This window comes from Drosophila takahashii, chromosome X (assembly GCF_030179915.1).
Source record: "Drosophila takahashii strain IR98-3 E-12201 chromosome X, DtakHiC1v2, whole genome shotgun sequence".
Taxonomy (NCBI): domain Eukaryota; kingdom Metazoa; phylum Arthropoda; class Insecta; order Diptera; family Drosophilidae; genus Drosophila; species Drosophila takahashii.
Window position 1 is genome coordinate 15206711 of NC_091683.1, and position 15103 is coordinate 15221813.

Here is a 15103-nt window from a genome sequence, read left to right on the forward strand (position 1 = left end):
TTCTTTTCTTTTTAAGAACTTACTGAAATAAATATTTAAATCGTTTTTTCAAACAGCTATAAACATTTTGGGGTTTGACAATGGAAATCATCGTAATCAATCAAGCAATAGTAATATGATATTTAAAGATATTATTATTATTATGATTTTGACATTTTCATTTTAAGAACTTACTTAAATAAATATCTTAATCGTTTTCTGAACAATTATAAAGTTTTTAAGATTTTTTATATAAAACTCCATCAATGAAGAGTATTCAGTTATCGATAAGACGTTAAAGGCGACCCGCAGAGTTCCGATTCTAATTGCTATTTGGCCCGCAGACAAATTATGGTCGTAATCCAATTGGAAGCGGAACTTGTATGGCAACAATTGAAAATGGAACCGTCGATAAGGGGGAAAATAAATATAAAAAAAGCCAAGAGAGAGAAAAGAAGGCAGAGATCAGACTTAAAAGTTGTAAGCGTCGTAAAGGTTTAATTACATGAAATTAATTGTGTAAAAAACACAGCGCTGGCAGCATTTCTTCAGGGGTCCTCTCTCGACTGTTTCCCTTTGTTATTTGTAAATTTTTTAACAACTTTTGAGGGGAATGGAGAGCTGAAAGTGAAACGGCGGCAACTTTTTTTTTCACTCGCCAATTTCCGTTTCCCACGTGTAAACAAAAATAATAATAACAATAACGAGACAGCAGCAACATTGTGTCTCTCGCCCTATATGCCATATTAAGTTTTACATCGTTTTTATGGTCAAAAACGGGGCGCAAAACAAAAGCAAAATTGTTGTAAATTATTTTCGAGCGAAAGCAGAAATACGAAAAAAAAAAAATCACTTAATTACTCGTTGGCTATGTAAATGGGTTAGGAAATGGTCAACATAAATATACACAGAAAATTGATGGATTACCATACTAATGGTCTGCAGTCAATTTTCGGCTCACTCATGACGCATATTGATAGGAAATTTTCAATTATGAAAAACCATTATCAACTTTCATCTAGGGGCGACAACTGATAAGGGAAAATTTCCATTGAGCTAAGATATGCACATTGGTAGCTACATAGTTCTGTTTTTATTTTTTGGCACATAAGGTCACTTATCTTATCTGAATACTACCTAAGATGCGATATCAAGTAGCTGGCAGTTATCCAACTTTATGGTTAAGATTGTGTCTGAAAATAACGTTAACTTAACGATTTGTTTAGATCATGAATAAATATTTCCTCTATTTACGACTGAAATTTGAATTTCTTATACTTCTTCAAAACTTGGCAAGGCAAATATTTGGTAAATTTTTCACATCAATTTTTATTTGATTAATGTACTCGTTTTAAAAGTTGTTTATACAACTTATCTTCTTAAATTCGCTGAGAACTTAATTTTAATATTTTCTTTTGAGTTTTGAGACTGCAGGAACTCGCTTAATTCCCCAGGAATGCATTTTGGAAACTATCTTAAAAGGGGAATTTTGAAACTCGTTTCACCCCTAACAAATAATATTTTACAAAACTTTTTTTTTTTAATTATTGCGCTTATGATGGGAATTTTAATAAAGAGATTGATCGGATAATAAAGAAAATTAACAAAAATGTTGGTGAAAGATCGATGACATATCGATGAAAATTGTGATGAAAACCCTTGTTTGATGAATCATTGATTACAATCTGATGAATTTCTCACTGATGATTACTGATGTCGAGAATAGCAGGGCACAAACTTCCATAAATACACACACACACACACACACGAGAGAGTTGCATGCCAGAAATGCCATGCAAATGCAAACACCCACATACACATACTGAGAGGGGGTGGGCGGTATGTGTGTGGGGGGCCAAGAAGAGAACGAAGAAGAAGAAGGGGCAGCTGCAGAAGTTGAAGTTGGAGTTTGTTGCTTTTGTTTTCCTTTTCCTCTTTTCCACCCCCCATCCCCCACTTCTTCTTCCTCTTCTTCGATGCGTGCTGGCAACTGCAATCGCGCTGCCTCTGCCGGCGTCGCTGCCACCACCCGCACGCACACACTCACATCCGCCCCATATATATACATATACATAACACATGCATTTTTAAAAGCGTGTTGATGTTCGATTTTTCACCATTCTTACTGCACTTTGCACACAAACAAACAGTTATTATTTAATTACTTTTGGCGCGACTTCAATTAAAACAAAAAAAAAAAGTAGCAACAACAACGCCGCACGTATATATACACAAACATACATATACAGATGTATGTATATTGCACATAACAAAGCTGCCACTCCAAAAAAAAAATAAAATCAACGATTTGAACTGGCAAATCACACACACGCACGCAGTCTGTGGGGGTGCCCGTGTGTTGGTGAGAACAATTTGTTGTTAAATATTTAACACGTGAGTTTATGTTTTTTCCTTCTTTTTTTATGTATTTACCAGCAGAAGTCAACTTGTATTTACTCCGCTTTTCGTTTCGTTTTTCGGGGATTTGACTCTCGCCTCGAATATATATATTTGGGAAATCTGATAAATATCAGTAGTTCTTCACTGGAAACCGTGATTTTTCTGCCCGGCGATCTATCCGATGTCTTTTTGTCATATTTTCTTCGAGATTTTATTAAAACGCAACGAAAACACGAAGCAGCGGTGCTTTTATATGGAAAATATATGGCAATATAAACGGCTGACTCTCTCTCCCTCTCTCTCTCTCGCGCGCGCTCTCCCTTGCTCTCCCGGAGAGCGGAAAACAGCTGGCGAATGGGCGCAGGAACAGCCGGTTGTAAATGGCCGATTTAAATGCCAGCCGCGCTTTTAGCTGACTCACTAATAGTAACTAATTAACTAATCGTAAATCAGTTATTAACTGCCGCGCAAACCGCAAAGAAGCGACGAAAAAGGGTAAACATAAAGTGGCGCCCACCGGCCAGGGTTGTCACCCCCGGCGATGACGATAGGCAGACGGCGGCGCACGCGATAACCGATAGGCACTCGCCGTTCTTTGCCACGAATTGCAAGTTTGCGAATTCCGTCGTCTTCGACTTGCAGCCGTTGTTTTCCGCGAAAAAGGTCAATAATCCTGGGCTCCCTGGTGCGGCACGCGTAGTCCTGGACATCCGGAGTGCAGTGGACAAGGCGCAGCGGCGATAGAACAGCTCCTGAGCCGAAATAAACGGCGCCGAAAAACGCCGGCAGGCGAAAATGACGCTGGACGTGGGCGGCGTCGCCCGCGGTCTGCTCACCTGGGACAAGCAGGAGCACCTGGTCAAGCTGGCCATTCTCATCCTGGCAGCGGTCTTGTGTGAGTACATGGCTCCTATTTGTTTGGCTTTGCGAGGGGGCGTGCTAAAAAAAAAAAAAAAAACATTCACATCTGGTTCGAGCTTCCCCGCTATCGATAGCTCGATAGTCGGTGGCGGTGCGTCGATAGCTCGTAGGGATGGCACTTGTCAGTGAAAACACTTAGAGATGGCTGTTTTTATTAGTTAATATTCAAAATTAATTTTAAAAAAATATTTCTTATCCCTTAAAAGGTTCTATTTACTTATTTTTCTGAACGAGGCCGTCGAGATTTTTTATTAACCCCATATATAAACGATGGTTTGACAGCCCTGTGAAAATATCGATTGGCCGATAGGTTGGGCTTGTGCCATTACCACCACCACCGCCGACCCTAACTTCCTTTTCCTCTTCTTTCGGACAGCATTCGCCACGCGCCTCTTCTCCGTCCTCCGGTTCGAGAGCGTCATCCATGAGTTCGACCCGTACTTCAACTACCGCACCACGCGGTTCCTCGCCGAGCAGGGCTTCTACAAGTTCCACAACTGGTTCGATGACCGCGCCTGGTACCCCCTGGGCCGCATCATCGGCGGCACCATTTACCCGGGCCTGATGCTCACCTCGGCGGCTTTGTACCGCCTGATGTGGCTCCTGAACGTGACCATCGACATTAGGAACGTGTGCGTCTTCCTGGCGCCCTTCTTCTCCTCGCTGACCACCCTGGTGACCTATGCCCTCACGAAGGAGATCCACGTAAGTCGCAGTGCCCCGGAAATGATATGTAGATCCTAGATCTTAAACTTTAAATGATCTGTGTTCTCTTCGGAAGATCCATGGATCCTAACCAATCATATTTGTAATCTGTTTGTGGTTATAAAGATTTTATATACCAAATATTTCCGAAGTACCTATAAATTTATGTACAATTCATAAGGAAAAACCCAACATAATTTCATTTATTCAGATCCTTACTAATCCTAAACCCAATATGATATAATTTATTCAGATCCTTTCTATACTTGAACGTTTTGAACTCTTTTTATTCACTACTCTATGTCTATATCTTCATGTAATAACTTTTTTTCATAGTTCTACATATAATTTCCAATTTTTGATAGCCTCTTAAATGATATATTTAATGTAGATAAGGAAAAACTCAATATAATATCATTTATTCAGATCCTTACTCATCCTAAACTTAAACTCTATTTATTTACTACTACTGTGTGTAATTTTCTTTGCATAGTTCTACATATACTTTCCAATTTTTGATAGCCTCTGAAATGATATATTTAATGTAGATAAGGAAAAACCCAATATAATATCATTTATTCCGATCCTTACTAATCCTGAAAATAAACTTTTTTTCATTGTCTCACAAATACTTTCCAAGTTATGATGCCTGTTAGATGATATATCGAATCCCTTACTTATGTTTCCCAATTCGAGGTTATGTCGCACACGTGATTCTAATGATACCTTCTCTTCTTTTTAGAGCACCGGAGCTGGTCTGGTGGCCGCCGCCTTGATCTCCATCGTGCCGGGCTATATCTCCCGATCTGTGGCGGGATCGTACGACAACGAGGGCATCGCCATCTTCTGCATGCTCTTCACCTACTATCTGTGGATCAAGGCCGTGAAGACGGGCACGATCTTCTGGTCGGCCATGTCGGCACTGGCCTACTTCTATATGGTCTCCTCGTGGGGCGGCTATGTCTTCCTGATCAACCTCATTCCGCTGCACGTGCTGGCGCTGATGATCACCGGGCGATTCTCGCACAGGATCTACATAGCGTACAGCACGCTCTACTGCGTGGGCACCATTCTGTCCATGCAGATCTCGTTCGTGGGCTTCCAACCCATCCAGAGCTCGGAGCACATGCTGGTGAGGATCTAAATAGGGTTTAAAACTTAAAATTCCAAAGATGAGTGATCTATTGTGATGAATACTTAATATATTCTTGATAGGAAGAGTATGAAACATAATGAGTACGAAAAACCCAAGCTGATTTGATCACTAATTAGAAATACTTTCAAATCTTTTGTTAAATATTAAAGATAATATTGCTAATTGCTTTTTATCCTTTGCAGGCTTTGGGAACCTTTGGCCTGTGCCAGATTCACGCCTTTGTGGATTATCTGCGCTCTCGCATTCCCAAGGATCACTTCGATCTGTTGTTCAAGACCTTGGTTTCCAGTGTTCTCACTGTGGTGTTCGTTGTGGGCACTCTGCTCACGCTGACTGGAAAAGTATCGCCCTGGACTGGCAGATTTTACTCGCTACTCGATCCGTCCTATGCCAAGAATCACATTCCAATCATTGCCTCGGTTTCAGAGCACCAGCCGACATCCTGGTCGTCCTTCTATTTTGATCTGCAGGTGGGTTGCGCTGGTTTTGTAAGAGAATTTCATTAGCTATTAAGATCAGTTGCATACTTTAATTATTAAATCACCTATACCAATAGTTCTTTTCTAAATTAATCAATTATTTTACTGCTGTTAACTATTATATCTGCCTGAGATGAGAACTTAACCACGATGCGAATGATTTGCGCCTTAATGCATTCGAATGATTACCTTGCACTTTGATCGCTGAGGCAATTTTAAAGATTAAACAATTTTTAACTTGTATAGAATTCATTTACTTATTTTCCTTTGCCCTTCCCTTGCAGATCCTCGTGTTTCTCTTTCCCGCTGGCCTGTACTTCTGCTTCTCCAAGCTGACCGACTCGAATATCTTCATCATTTTGTACGGCGTGACCAGTATTTACTTCGCCGGTGTGATGGTGCGTCTAATGCTGGTCCTGGCGCCCGTTATGTGCGTCCTCTCCGGCATAGCCATTTCGCATCTGCTGGCCAAGTACATCAAGAGCGTGGATGCGGGCGGCTCGGGGAAGGCGGGCGGGGAGAGCAAGCGGCAGCACAAGAAGCTGGAACAGCAGACGGGCGGCGTGAAGAGCGAGGTGGCCATCGGATTTGTGGGAGTCATCACACTGATGCTGATCGTCTACACGCTGCACTGCACCTGGGTCACCTCGGAGGCGTACTCCTCGCCCAGCATTGTGCTGAGTGCCCGTTCGCACGACGGCGGCCGCATTATCTTCGATGACTTCCGCGAGGCCTACTACTGGCTGCAGATGAACACGCCGGAGGTGAGTTCCCAGCATAGATTGTCCTTTGCATCGAGTGTTTGCCCACCCAGAAAAAAAAATTCTCAAAAGATCACATTGATATGTGCATAATCATCAAAATGATATGAATAAAGATTATGCTTTACTTATTTTAAAACACTTGTTCAAAAAATACTACATTTGGTATTTTAAAATAGTATTTTTATAACCTATGAAATGCTATAATATCAGTTTGATATGATTGAATCATAAATTTGACATTAATTTGAAATTACCCTATTTCGTATAGAATTTTTTGTTCTGGCCAAGTGGGCAACATGCGATTTTCACCCTTTTCATGATGACTACTTTGTAAATTCTTGATAGGAAGAGTATGAAACATAATGAGTACTAAAACAACCAAGCTGACAAAAAAAAACTTAAAACACCCTTCCTTTTTTATAAAGTTCCCATTGAGTAATGAAAATCTGTTCCTTTCAGGATGCTCGCATTATGTCCTGGTGGGATTATGGCTACCAGATAACGGCCATGGCCAATCGCACGATATTGGTGGACAACAACACCTGGAACAACACGCACATATCGCGCGTTGGCCAGGCGATGGCTTCGTCGGAGGAGAAGGCCTACGAGATAATGCGCGAACTGGATGTGGATTATGTTCTGGTGATCTTCGGCGGACTCACCGGCTACTCCTCGGACGATATCAACAAGTTCCTGTGGATGGTGCGCATTGGCGGCAGCACGGATCGCGGGGCGCACATCCGCGAAAAGGACTACTATGCGGCCAATGGGGAATTCCGGGTGGACAAGGAGGGCTCGCCCACTCTGCTCAACTGTCTGATGTACAAGATGTGCTACTATCGCTTCGGGCAGATGTACACCGAGGGCGGCAAGGCCCAGGGCTACGATCGCGTTCGGGCGGCCGAGATTGGCAACAAGGACTTCGAGCTGGACGTTCTGGAGGAGGCCTACACCACGGAGCACTGGCTGGTGCGCATCTACAAGGTCAAGGACCTGCCGAATCGCGGCGTCTAAGCCGTCGCAACATCATTCCGCTCTATTCTGTGTTCTGTACATTAGCTCTCTCTGTCTCTATCTATCTCGAACATTTGGAATCTCCCTCTCAGTCTCGCTCAACGAGTATTAATCGCTGCTTTCTCCTGCTTTCTCCGTCGTGCATTTAGTTTTACACTTGCATTAAGCCACAAAAACCATGTATTTTTTTTATACTTTTACAAATGTCTCAAGTGTACCAGATGCGTGTAGCTCCCCTAAACAAGAAAACAGCATGTAAGCGAATCGAACGAAATATATATATATGTGAAAATAATAACTAAATAGTAGAAAAGTCGTATTTATTAAAGTGGTGGTTGTCTTTTAAGCTGCTGATTGACTGAAATCTTATATAATAAAAATTTAGTTGCTCCACAAGCAAATTAAGTTTAAAAACTGGTGAATGTCTGCCAATGGAATATAAATTGCTGTATTTTATTTATAAAATCGATCAAATCAGAATTAATTTTGAAAATATTTGCTTACTCCTATACATTGTTTTTTTTTGTTTAATGATGGTTTGAAATTTATTTACATTATTTATAATAATAATATTTATAATTATTTTGGCTTAATCAGCATTTCAACATAGGTGAATGAGGTCGTTTCGTCGTTCCGATAGTAGTGCCAATTTATTCCTCCATAATCTGGTGAAATTCCATCCTTATAGAACTTTCCAGTAAGAAAACTGTAATTTAAATTTTTAGTAAACATTTTCAAATTTTTTTTTTTGACTTTATACCTGAAACTGCAACTGCTGTACCACCAACCACCGCCAGAGTAAGATATCGCACAATTACCCGAATTAGCGTCATTATCTCGATCAATTGTGGTAAAGTATTCATCCGCATTGTAGGCTAGAGAATCTCCTGCTGTACCAGAGTATTTACCAACCGAGTCTAGACGATACTTGTTTTCCTCGTTGCTAACCTTAAAGTTATCGTACTGAGCGTACACAACCGATCCATGTACGTCGACTAACTTGATGTAGAGGTGGTAAGATCGTCCCTTAGTCAGTTGGTGTAGTTTCTCCAGACCAATGAAAAATTCGCCTGTTAAGTTGCCAAAGCCGTCCTTATATTCCATCCATCTGCGTTGAAAGTCAACCGATCCGTCCTGCCGCCTTAGAACAACAATCCAACCAGTGGAGTTGCAGGGAACTTCCATTAAAACATTTCCGGGGACTTTTAATACGTAAATGCCACTTGGACCGCTTTTGGGACACTCATCGGATCCAAAATACTTCTTACTTCGTTCCAAATCTTCAGAAACCGATTTAATCTGATTGTTGAGCCCATTGATCTGGTTATCCTTCGTCGAAATCTGGGCACTCAAGTCCTTAACTGCATTAGTTTTAATAACAAGTTCTTCATCTTTGTTCTGGATCTGATTAGTTTGATCCTTAATTTGATCTTCGTTTTGTTTAAGTTGTTCACTTTTATCAATTATTTCCTTATCGTTGATTTTTAATTGGGCCTCAGCATTTACTAACTGAGTCTGTAAGTTTCTTATAATTTCCGTCATATTGTCTACTTTATCATTGTAATATTTTATTTGTTTATTTTGATCCTTAATTTGGTCTTCGTTTTGTTTAAGTTGTTCACTTTTATCATTAATTTCCTTATCGTTGATTTTAAGTTGAGCCTCAGCATTTACTAACTGAGTCTGTAAGTTTCTTATAATTTCCGTCATATTGTCTACTTTATCATTATAATATTTTATTTGTTTATTTTGAACGTCTATTTCGTTATCTTTGCATTTTAATTGTTCATTACTTATTTCCTTATCTTTCACAATTATGAGTTCTTTAAGTTTCACTTGCAACTCGGCGTTTGCCAACTGGTTTTTCAAATCGCTAAGAGCTTCATTGAATTGAATTTTATTTTCAGCAACCGCCAGTTCACTCTGCAGGTCTTTGATAATACCTCCATCAATCGCTGGTTTGGCTAGAACAGCATTGTCGAGTAAAGGCTTTAGGACCGTAAAACAATATCCCCTACACTTCGTTTCCAAATTTTCCTGCGGCAAATTGGCACCGTCTCCAGGAGATAAGCGCTCCAATACCGAAATCGCCAGAAGAACTACTAAAATCTCGGACTTCATTATGTTGAAAGTGCAACCGTCGGCTGTGAAATTGAACTGAGCTTAAACCGAGATGGATCTGGAACTTTTATGCCGAATTCGGCAATACGAATATGAGGAATATAATAATATACATTTAAATATAGAGATAGAGATAGGAACATTTTTGGGTTTCTTTTCGCGCTGTACTTTTTTGCGTTTCAAATATATGACACTGATTAGGAAGCGAGACCATCTACATAGTACAGATAATCAGAGCTAAAGGTATATAAAATTATTAACCGCAGATTTATAATACAACTTCCAAGATTCGTGTATATTTAAGTGCTTTATTGGAAATAAGGCGAAATGCATGCGGGTATAAGTTAAAAGCGAGTAGATATAATCGGTAGGTGGTTCTAGTTTTTCGTAGGACACGGATCTCAATCTTAGTGGCTGCTGCCGTTGGTGGTGCCATTGGCCTTGGGATTCTGCTGGCCGGCGGCAATGAAGGTCGTGACGTCCAGCTTGCTGGCCAGCGCTTTCAGCTCCTCCTTGCCGGCCGAGCTCTTGCCCAGGATGAGCACACTGGGATCCACCTCGAGGACGCGGGCCAGCTTGCCAAGGATCTCGGTTTCGTTCAATCGGATCACCCGCTTATTGATGGCCTTGATGGCGGGATCGGACTGCTGGCGGTTCATGCTCACGATCTGCGTGATGAGCGTCTCCTGACCCACAACGCCCAGAATGGAACTGAATGGGGAGAGGGAAAGATTAAGAGTTAGAAATCGTGTACTCAACACCAAAAAAAAACACGTAGCGGTAAAATATATCAAGTATTTCATACACATATCGTTTTTACCATGAAATACTGGTAAAATTGATATTAGATAATATCATTTTGCCGAATTCTCTCTCTCGGAGATTGTCTGACTTCGAAAAAGAGAGCAAGAAGACGTGAGTGGGAGCGAGAAAGACGCATTCGAAATTCGTATTCATATATAAAAATATCGTTTATACGTTTTCGAGCATATCAAGTCGATAGCACAAAACGTAAAATCGATCATCATAAATTTTTTTTTTGTTTTTCGGTGTAGAAAATTCGGAGATCTCACCCATCATCCAGATCCACAACGGGCAGCTGGTCCACGCGATGTTTCTTCATCAGGGCAATGGCCTCGCCAACCGTGGCATTCGACTTGAGGACGGCCGGCGGAGCGGGGAGCTGCAGCTGGTCGATGGACAGACTCCACCACCAGTGCCGGTGCTCGTTCACCGGCTCCTTGAAGCCGCGCGCCTCCATCCAGTTGTCCGAGACGAACTTGGTCATGTAGTTGCGTATGCCGTCGGGCAGGATGACCACGCACCGCTGGCCCTTTTTCAGTTTGCGGGCATGCTGGAGGGCGGCGTGCATGGCGCCGCCACTGGAGCCGCCGCACAGCAGACCCTCCTCGGCGTTCAGGCGTCGGCTCATGGGGAAGCAGTCGGGATCGCCGATCTTGGTCCACACATCCACCACGGAATCATCGAAAACGGTGGGCGGAAAGTCATAGCCAATGCCCTCCACTTCGTAGAACTGCACATCGGTCTTGTTGAGCTCGGCGGGACGCGCGAGTATCGAGCCATAGGGATCGACGCCGACAATCTGGCAATTGGGCGCCTGCTCCTTGATCTTCCGGCCAATGCCGCTAATGGTGCCCGCCGTTCCCGCGGAGACCACTATCATATCCACCCGGTTGTCCAGCTGCCACAGGATCTCGGCGGCCGTGCCGTCGTAGTGAGCCAGCGGATTGCCGGCGTTTCGATACTGATCCAAGACAATCGAGTTGGGCGTCTCCCGCTGCAGCTGCTGGGCCACGTAGATCAGTCCCTCCGGCGAGTCGTAGGCCGCCTCCGTGGGCGTCCGGATGATCTTGGCCCCCAGGGTTCGCAGCGCCGACACCTTCTCGTTGGACATCTTCTCCGGCATCACGATGATGCACTTGTAGCCCTTGACGGCACAGGCCATCGCCAGGCCGATTCCCGTATTGCCCGACGTCGGCTCGATGATGGTGAAGCCCGGCTTGAGGAGGCCCTGCTCCTCGGCATCCTGCACCATGCGATAGCCGATGCGGTCCTTCACCGAGCCACCGGGATTGAGGAACTCGCACTTGGCGTCTGTAACCATAATGAAACATTAATGAAGGAAATATTACAATAATATTATGTTCTACCTAAAATCGAGTTGATCCTAAGATATATCATTATCATTCTAATTAGGCAAACATTTCTAGAACCATTTTATATTTATAATATTTAAGGATCAATAATATATTGCAATGGGAATTATTAAATATTACAAAAGAGGGATCAAACTTTTTAGTTAGGATCTTTTCTTTCTGTTAGAAAATTACGTAGGTAATATAATAATATATCAGGTTCATAACTCTCAGGAACTTAGTGAATTTTAAATATTACCATGGGTTCTATTGATATTTATGCAGATATTAATTAAATAAATATTACAAAAATATTATTTTCTCCTAAAATCAAGTTGATCCTCAGGTATATCATTATCATTCTAATTAAGCAGAGATTTCTAGAACCATTTGATATTGTTAGTAATTAAGGATCATTGCAATAAGAATTATTAAAATATTATATAAAGAATTCGTTGATCAAAAGAAGGATCAAACTTTCAAGTTAAGATCTGTTATATTAGCTTCAGGATCTAAGTGAATTTTAAATTGAATTGACATTTAAGAAGCTATGAGAGTTTAAATAATATTTATTAATATATTCCCAAGTATTTAATGAATGGGAAAAAGGGTTCCAATCGGGTTTCCTTCCCCTGGAGACTTACACATCTCGCACTCGATTCCCTCGCTGGCGGGAATGTGATTCAGCCTGACCAGTGGAGTGCATCCGATCACCTCGAGGATGTTCGGCGTGATCTGTTGGCGGTGTGCGATGCCCCGTTGGGTGTGGGGCGATTTTTCGGTGCTTCCCAGATGCCATTTGCACTTGGATGGCTTTCCGGGATCGATGAAGTCCGCGGGCCTCTCGTACGGCTTCGGTTGTGGCATCTCTATAAGGGTAAAAAAAAATGGTGAGTTTGGGTTGTAAAATCAATTATGTTAAGGTAAGGATATTTTCTTTTCCAAATATAAAGCCGTAAAATGATGTATCTTTAGGAATAACTATACAGAAGTCTCTAATTCGATCTGGATGATAAGAACTCAGCGTATTTCAGAAGTATTTCATAATATTTGTTCCCAATCTATTATATAACTAAGGTATGATGTTTCCTACTTCTTCGAATGCCCAATATTTCTAAGTTTTTGATGTGTTCCCGAACGCCAGATGGTGCGATTGGACCTCCGATGACCCCAGACCTTATCAACCCAGAATCCGGTGGGCCTACGTAGGGAAGTACGAAAGAAAGCTGAATCAAAATACATTTCTTGTTGTCTCATTGCGACTGAGATTGTGAAATTGCAGGAAATTATTATTCAATCGAAATCGAAAAGGTCGGGCCTTGAAAACGATGACGTGACTATAAAACTGATAAAAAGAAGAGCAGTTAGAAAACAGGAAGGAAATCTTATCAACTCTTTGAATTTACAATTAATAACCCCAAATTTAAATATGTGGTTTTTCCTAGACTGATCAGGAGAATTTACTCGAAGAACAATGACGTGCTATTTTTATGACTTTAAATCTCAAGGTTTTTCTTATCGAGACGAATGGGGAAATTTTACAACTGATTTTAGTTCTGCCTAATACAATTTCTCCGTCTTTCTGTAGATCTGTAGACTTTTCCCAGTTCATTGATCTTAGCGTTTATCCTGATGGTTTTATTTTTAATTAGAAGCCCTTTACAAATAAGCTGGTAAATAAATAATAGGTGGCTGCCGTTCAAGTTGGGTTGTATTTCATAGATAAGGTTCCCAGGTGGCACTGATTGATTGCACTCTATGCGATACGCCACTCGAAGTCTAACCCCCTTCAAAGTAAACTCAAATAAGGGACAGTGTTTTCTGTATTCTATATAAAAAGCTCTGGTATCTGGGGCCACGTTTTGTGGAGAGGTCTTGAGTGTAGGACTAGTCTAGGGTAGGTCGGAATCCATCGTACAGTCCAATATCTATAGGATTTTAAACCCATGAGAAATAATGAGGATATTTCTTTAAGGATTTAAGTTTAAAAAAGATTCTGTATAAAAACATATAACAAAAAATTTACAAACTCGGTACTTTAAAACATATTTTTTATAAATTTGTTAATAAACTCTTTAATCTATTCCTCTGAATTTGTTTCTTAATTTTTTTCAGTGTAAACTCTCTCATTCGTTCAGGAGTTTTTTATTGCTCTTTCTTGTTTATCTCCCCCTCCGCAGCACACTTACACACACACAACTCTCCATACAGATGTTAATATGTATGTATGTATTTATATATTTGTTTCACAAGCACGCGGCTTCAAAATAGAAAAACAAAAACAACGAACGGTAAGTAAAAAAAAAGAACAACACGTAAAAAAGACAAGCACATGTTTTTTCTCTGATATTTTCAATGTATTTGTATTTTGCCGGTTGGGGTTTTTTTTTGTTAATCGCGTAGAGTGCGAACGAGACGGCACCAGGAACTTGGCAGGAAAAGGACTAAGGATGTTTTTAGCTTTAGTTTTACTTACTAGTGCTGGTGATTAGTGATTAAGGAGCAACTAACTAACGAGAACTGCGAAAAGCGACCGCTACGATGCTCCCAACGAAGGCAATTGAACAAAATCCAACAAAAAGTCCAACCAACGCGAACAATTTGCGGCTAACGGTCGACTGCGACGCCGGCAGAGGCGGCGGCTGTGTACAGTGGGGCCCATCATCCCCACATTAAACATTTTTTATACATCATGATTTTTTACGAAAATATCCAGATTTAAATGCCAATCGATTGGAAATTTAATAACGAGTTCAAAAAGGTATGACAATCTATATTTCGACTAATATAATTTCATTGTTTCGGCCGAAAAACGATTTTTCTTTTGGTTGTTTTGCTGTAACTTAGCCAAAAATAATCCGACATTAAAGATGCGTACTGTTAACAAAATTCTTCATTTTAATTTAAAATTAAATGAAAAAGGCAGACCCAAAACCAGATTAGCATTTTTAAATTGTGGTAAATATATTTTAATTTATATTTTTATTTAATTCAAAATATTTGAATTTGTCGCAATCATCGGTTTTCGTCCAATGGTACATGTGAGAAAAAGAAAGCGTTAGTGATAACCAGTTTTCGGTCTCGCTCGCACAGCGTGGCTTGAGCTGTGATTTGTTGTACTAAAAATAAACGGAAAATCGGTTTAATCACACGCAGCCTAAAACGCATTTTCCGATGAACTTATCACTCAAAAACTATATAATATTATTTAAAGCAACTTCAAAACTTAATCTATGTATTAAAGGCAAAACACCTGATTCTTTTAACTTAAATTATAAACAATTCTGTTTAAAACTGTAATTTAACAAACTGTAAAGCAAAAGAAATTCAGCGTTTAAAACTGTAATACAAAAGCCGCCCAAAAAAGCTTTTTAAACTTTCAATGAACCTAAAACTGTAAAATAAATG

At 40.7% G+C, this 15103-nt stretch overlaps 4 protein-coding genes and 2 non-coding genes across 11 annotated transcripts in view; 3 read left to right on the plus strand and 3 right to left on the minus strand.

The window, feature by feature from the left end:
• The window catches only part of bves (popeye domain cAMP effector bves), a 29053-nt gene extending 25706 nt beyond the window's left edge, over positions 1–3347 (minus strand). For 2 of the 6 annotated variants that reach the window (XM_070218924.1, XM_017148884.3), the window contains exon 1: positions 2413–2679. The gene's annotated coding sequence lies outside the window, so the exon portion shown is untranslated. Of the gene's footprint in view, positions 1–2412; positions 2692–3215 lie in introns of those variants that run through there. The other 4 variants (XM_017148887.3, XM_017148886.3, XM_070218926.1 and 1 more) reach the window with 4 other exon arrangements.
• On the plus strand, positions 2951–7721 carry Stt3A (catalytic subunit 3A of the oligosaccharyltransferase complex). The gene is made up of 6 exons (XM_017148879.3): positions 2951–3274; positions 3677–4005; positions 4748–5137; positions 5344–5631; positions 5925–6404; positions 6864–7721. Exons 1-6 carry the CDS (start codon positions 3175–3177, stop codon positions 7416–7418), a joined length of 2142 nt encoding a protein of 713 aa, XP_017004368.1. The 5' UTR covers positions 2951–3174; the 3' UTR covers positions 7419–7721.
• Positions 5185–5267, plus strand: LOC123003520 (small nucleolar RNA Me28S-U3344). Its single transcript, XR_006412635.1, has one exon. It is a non-coding gene; the product is annotated as a small nucleolar RNA Me28S-U3344 (small nucleolar RNA).
• Positions 6714–6798, plus strand: LOC123003519 (small nucleolar RNA Me28S-U3344). Its single transcript, XR_006412634.1, has one exon. It is a non-coding gene; the product is annotated as a small nucleolar RNA Me28S-U3344 (small nucleolar RNA).
• Positions 7722–7997: 276 nt separating the features above from the next.
• On the minus strand, positions 7998–8960 carry LOC108062286 (angiopoietin-related protein 1-like). The gene is made up of 2 exons (XM_017148881.2): positions 8179–8960; positions 7998–8124 (listed from the first exon to the last, which is right to left on the minus strand). Exons 1-2 carry the CDS (start codon positions 8958–8960, stop codon positions 7998–8000), a joined length of 909 nt encoding a protein of 302 aa, XP_017004370.2.
• An 867-nt stretch (positions 8961–9827) lies between these two features.
• On the minus strand, positions 9828–14330 carry Cbs (Cystathionine beta-synthase). The gene is made up of 4 exons (XM_017148880.3): positions 14172–14330; positions 12340–12564; positions 10613–11654; positions 9828–10250 (listed from the first exon to the last, which is right to left on the minus strand). Exons 2-4 carry the CDS (start codon positions 12560–12562, stop codon positions 9947–9949), a joined length of 1569 nt encoding a protein of 522 aa, XP_017004369.2. The 5' UTR covers positions 12563–12564; positions 14172–14330; the 3' UTR covers positions 9828–9946.
• Positions 14331–15103: the final 773 nt, after the last annotated feature.

What these genes read in the sequence shown, in the direction of transcription:
- Stt3A (XM_017148879.3), top strand. Translation starts at nt 3,175, where the DNA reads ATGACGCTGGACGTGGGCGGCGTCGCCCGCGGTCTGCTCACCTGGGAC. An exon ending in CATCCTGGCAGCGGTCTTGT is followed by an intron (nt 3,275 to 3,676) that starts GTGAGTACATGG and finishes TCTTTCGGACAG; the next exon opens with CATTCGCCACGCGCCTCTTC. An exon ending in CCCTCACGAAGGAGATCCAC is followed by an intron (nt 4,006 to 4,747) that starts GTAAGTCGCAGT and finishes TCTTCTTTTTAG; the next exon opens with AGCACCGGAGCTGGTCTGGT.
- LOC108062286 (XM_017148881.2), bottom strand. Translation starts at nt 8,960, where the DNA reads ATGACGGAAATTATAAGAAACTTACAGACTCAGTTAGTAAATGCTGAG. An exon ending in TACAGCAGTTGCAGTTTCAG is followed by an intron (nt 8,125 to 8,178) that starts GTATAAAGTCAA and finishes TTTAAATTACAG; the next exon opens with TTTTCTTACTGGAAAGTTCT.
- Cbs (XM_017148880.3), bottom strand. Translation starts at nt 12,562, where the DNA reads ATGCCACAACCGAAGCCGTACGAGAGGCCCGCGGACTTCATCGATCCC. An exon ending in GGGAATCGAGTGCGAGATGT is followed by an intron (nt 11,655 to 12,339) that starts GTAAGTCTCCAG and finishes TTATGGTTACAG; the next exon opens with ACGCCAAGTGCGAGTTCCTC. An exon ending in GTTGTGGATCTGGATGATGG is followed by an intron (nt 10,251 to 10,612) that starts GTGAGATCTCCG and finishes CTCCCCATTCAG; the next exon opens with TTCCATTCTGGGCGTTGTGG.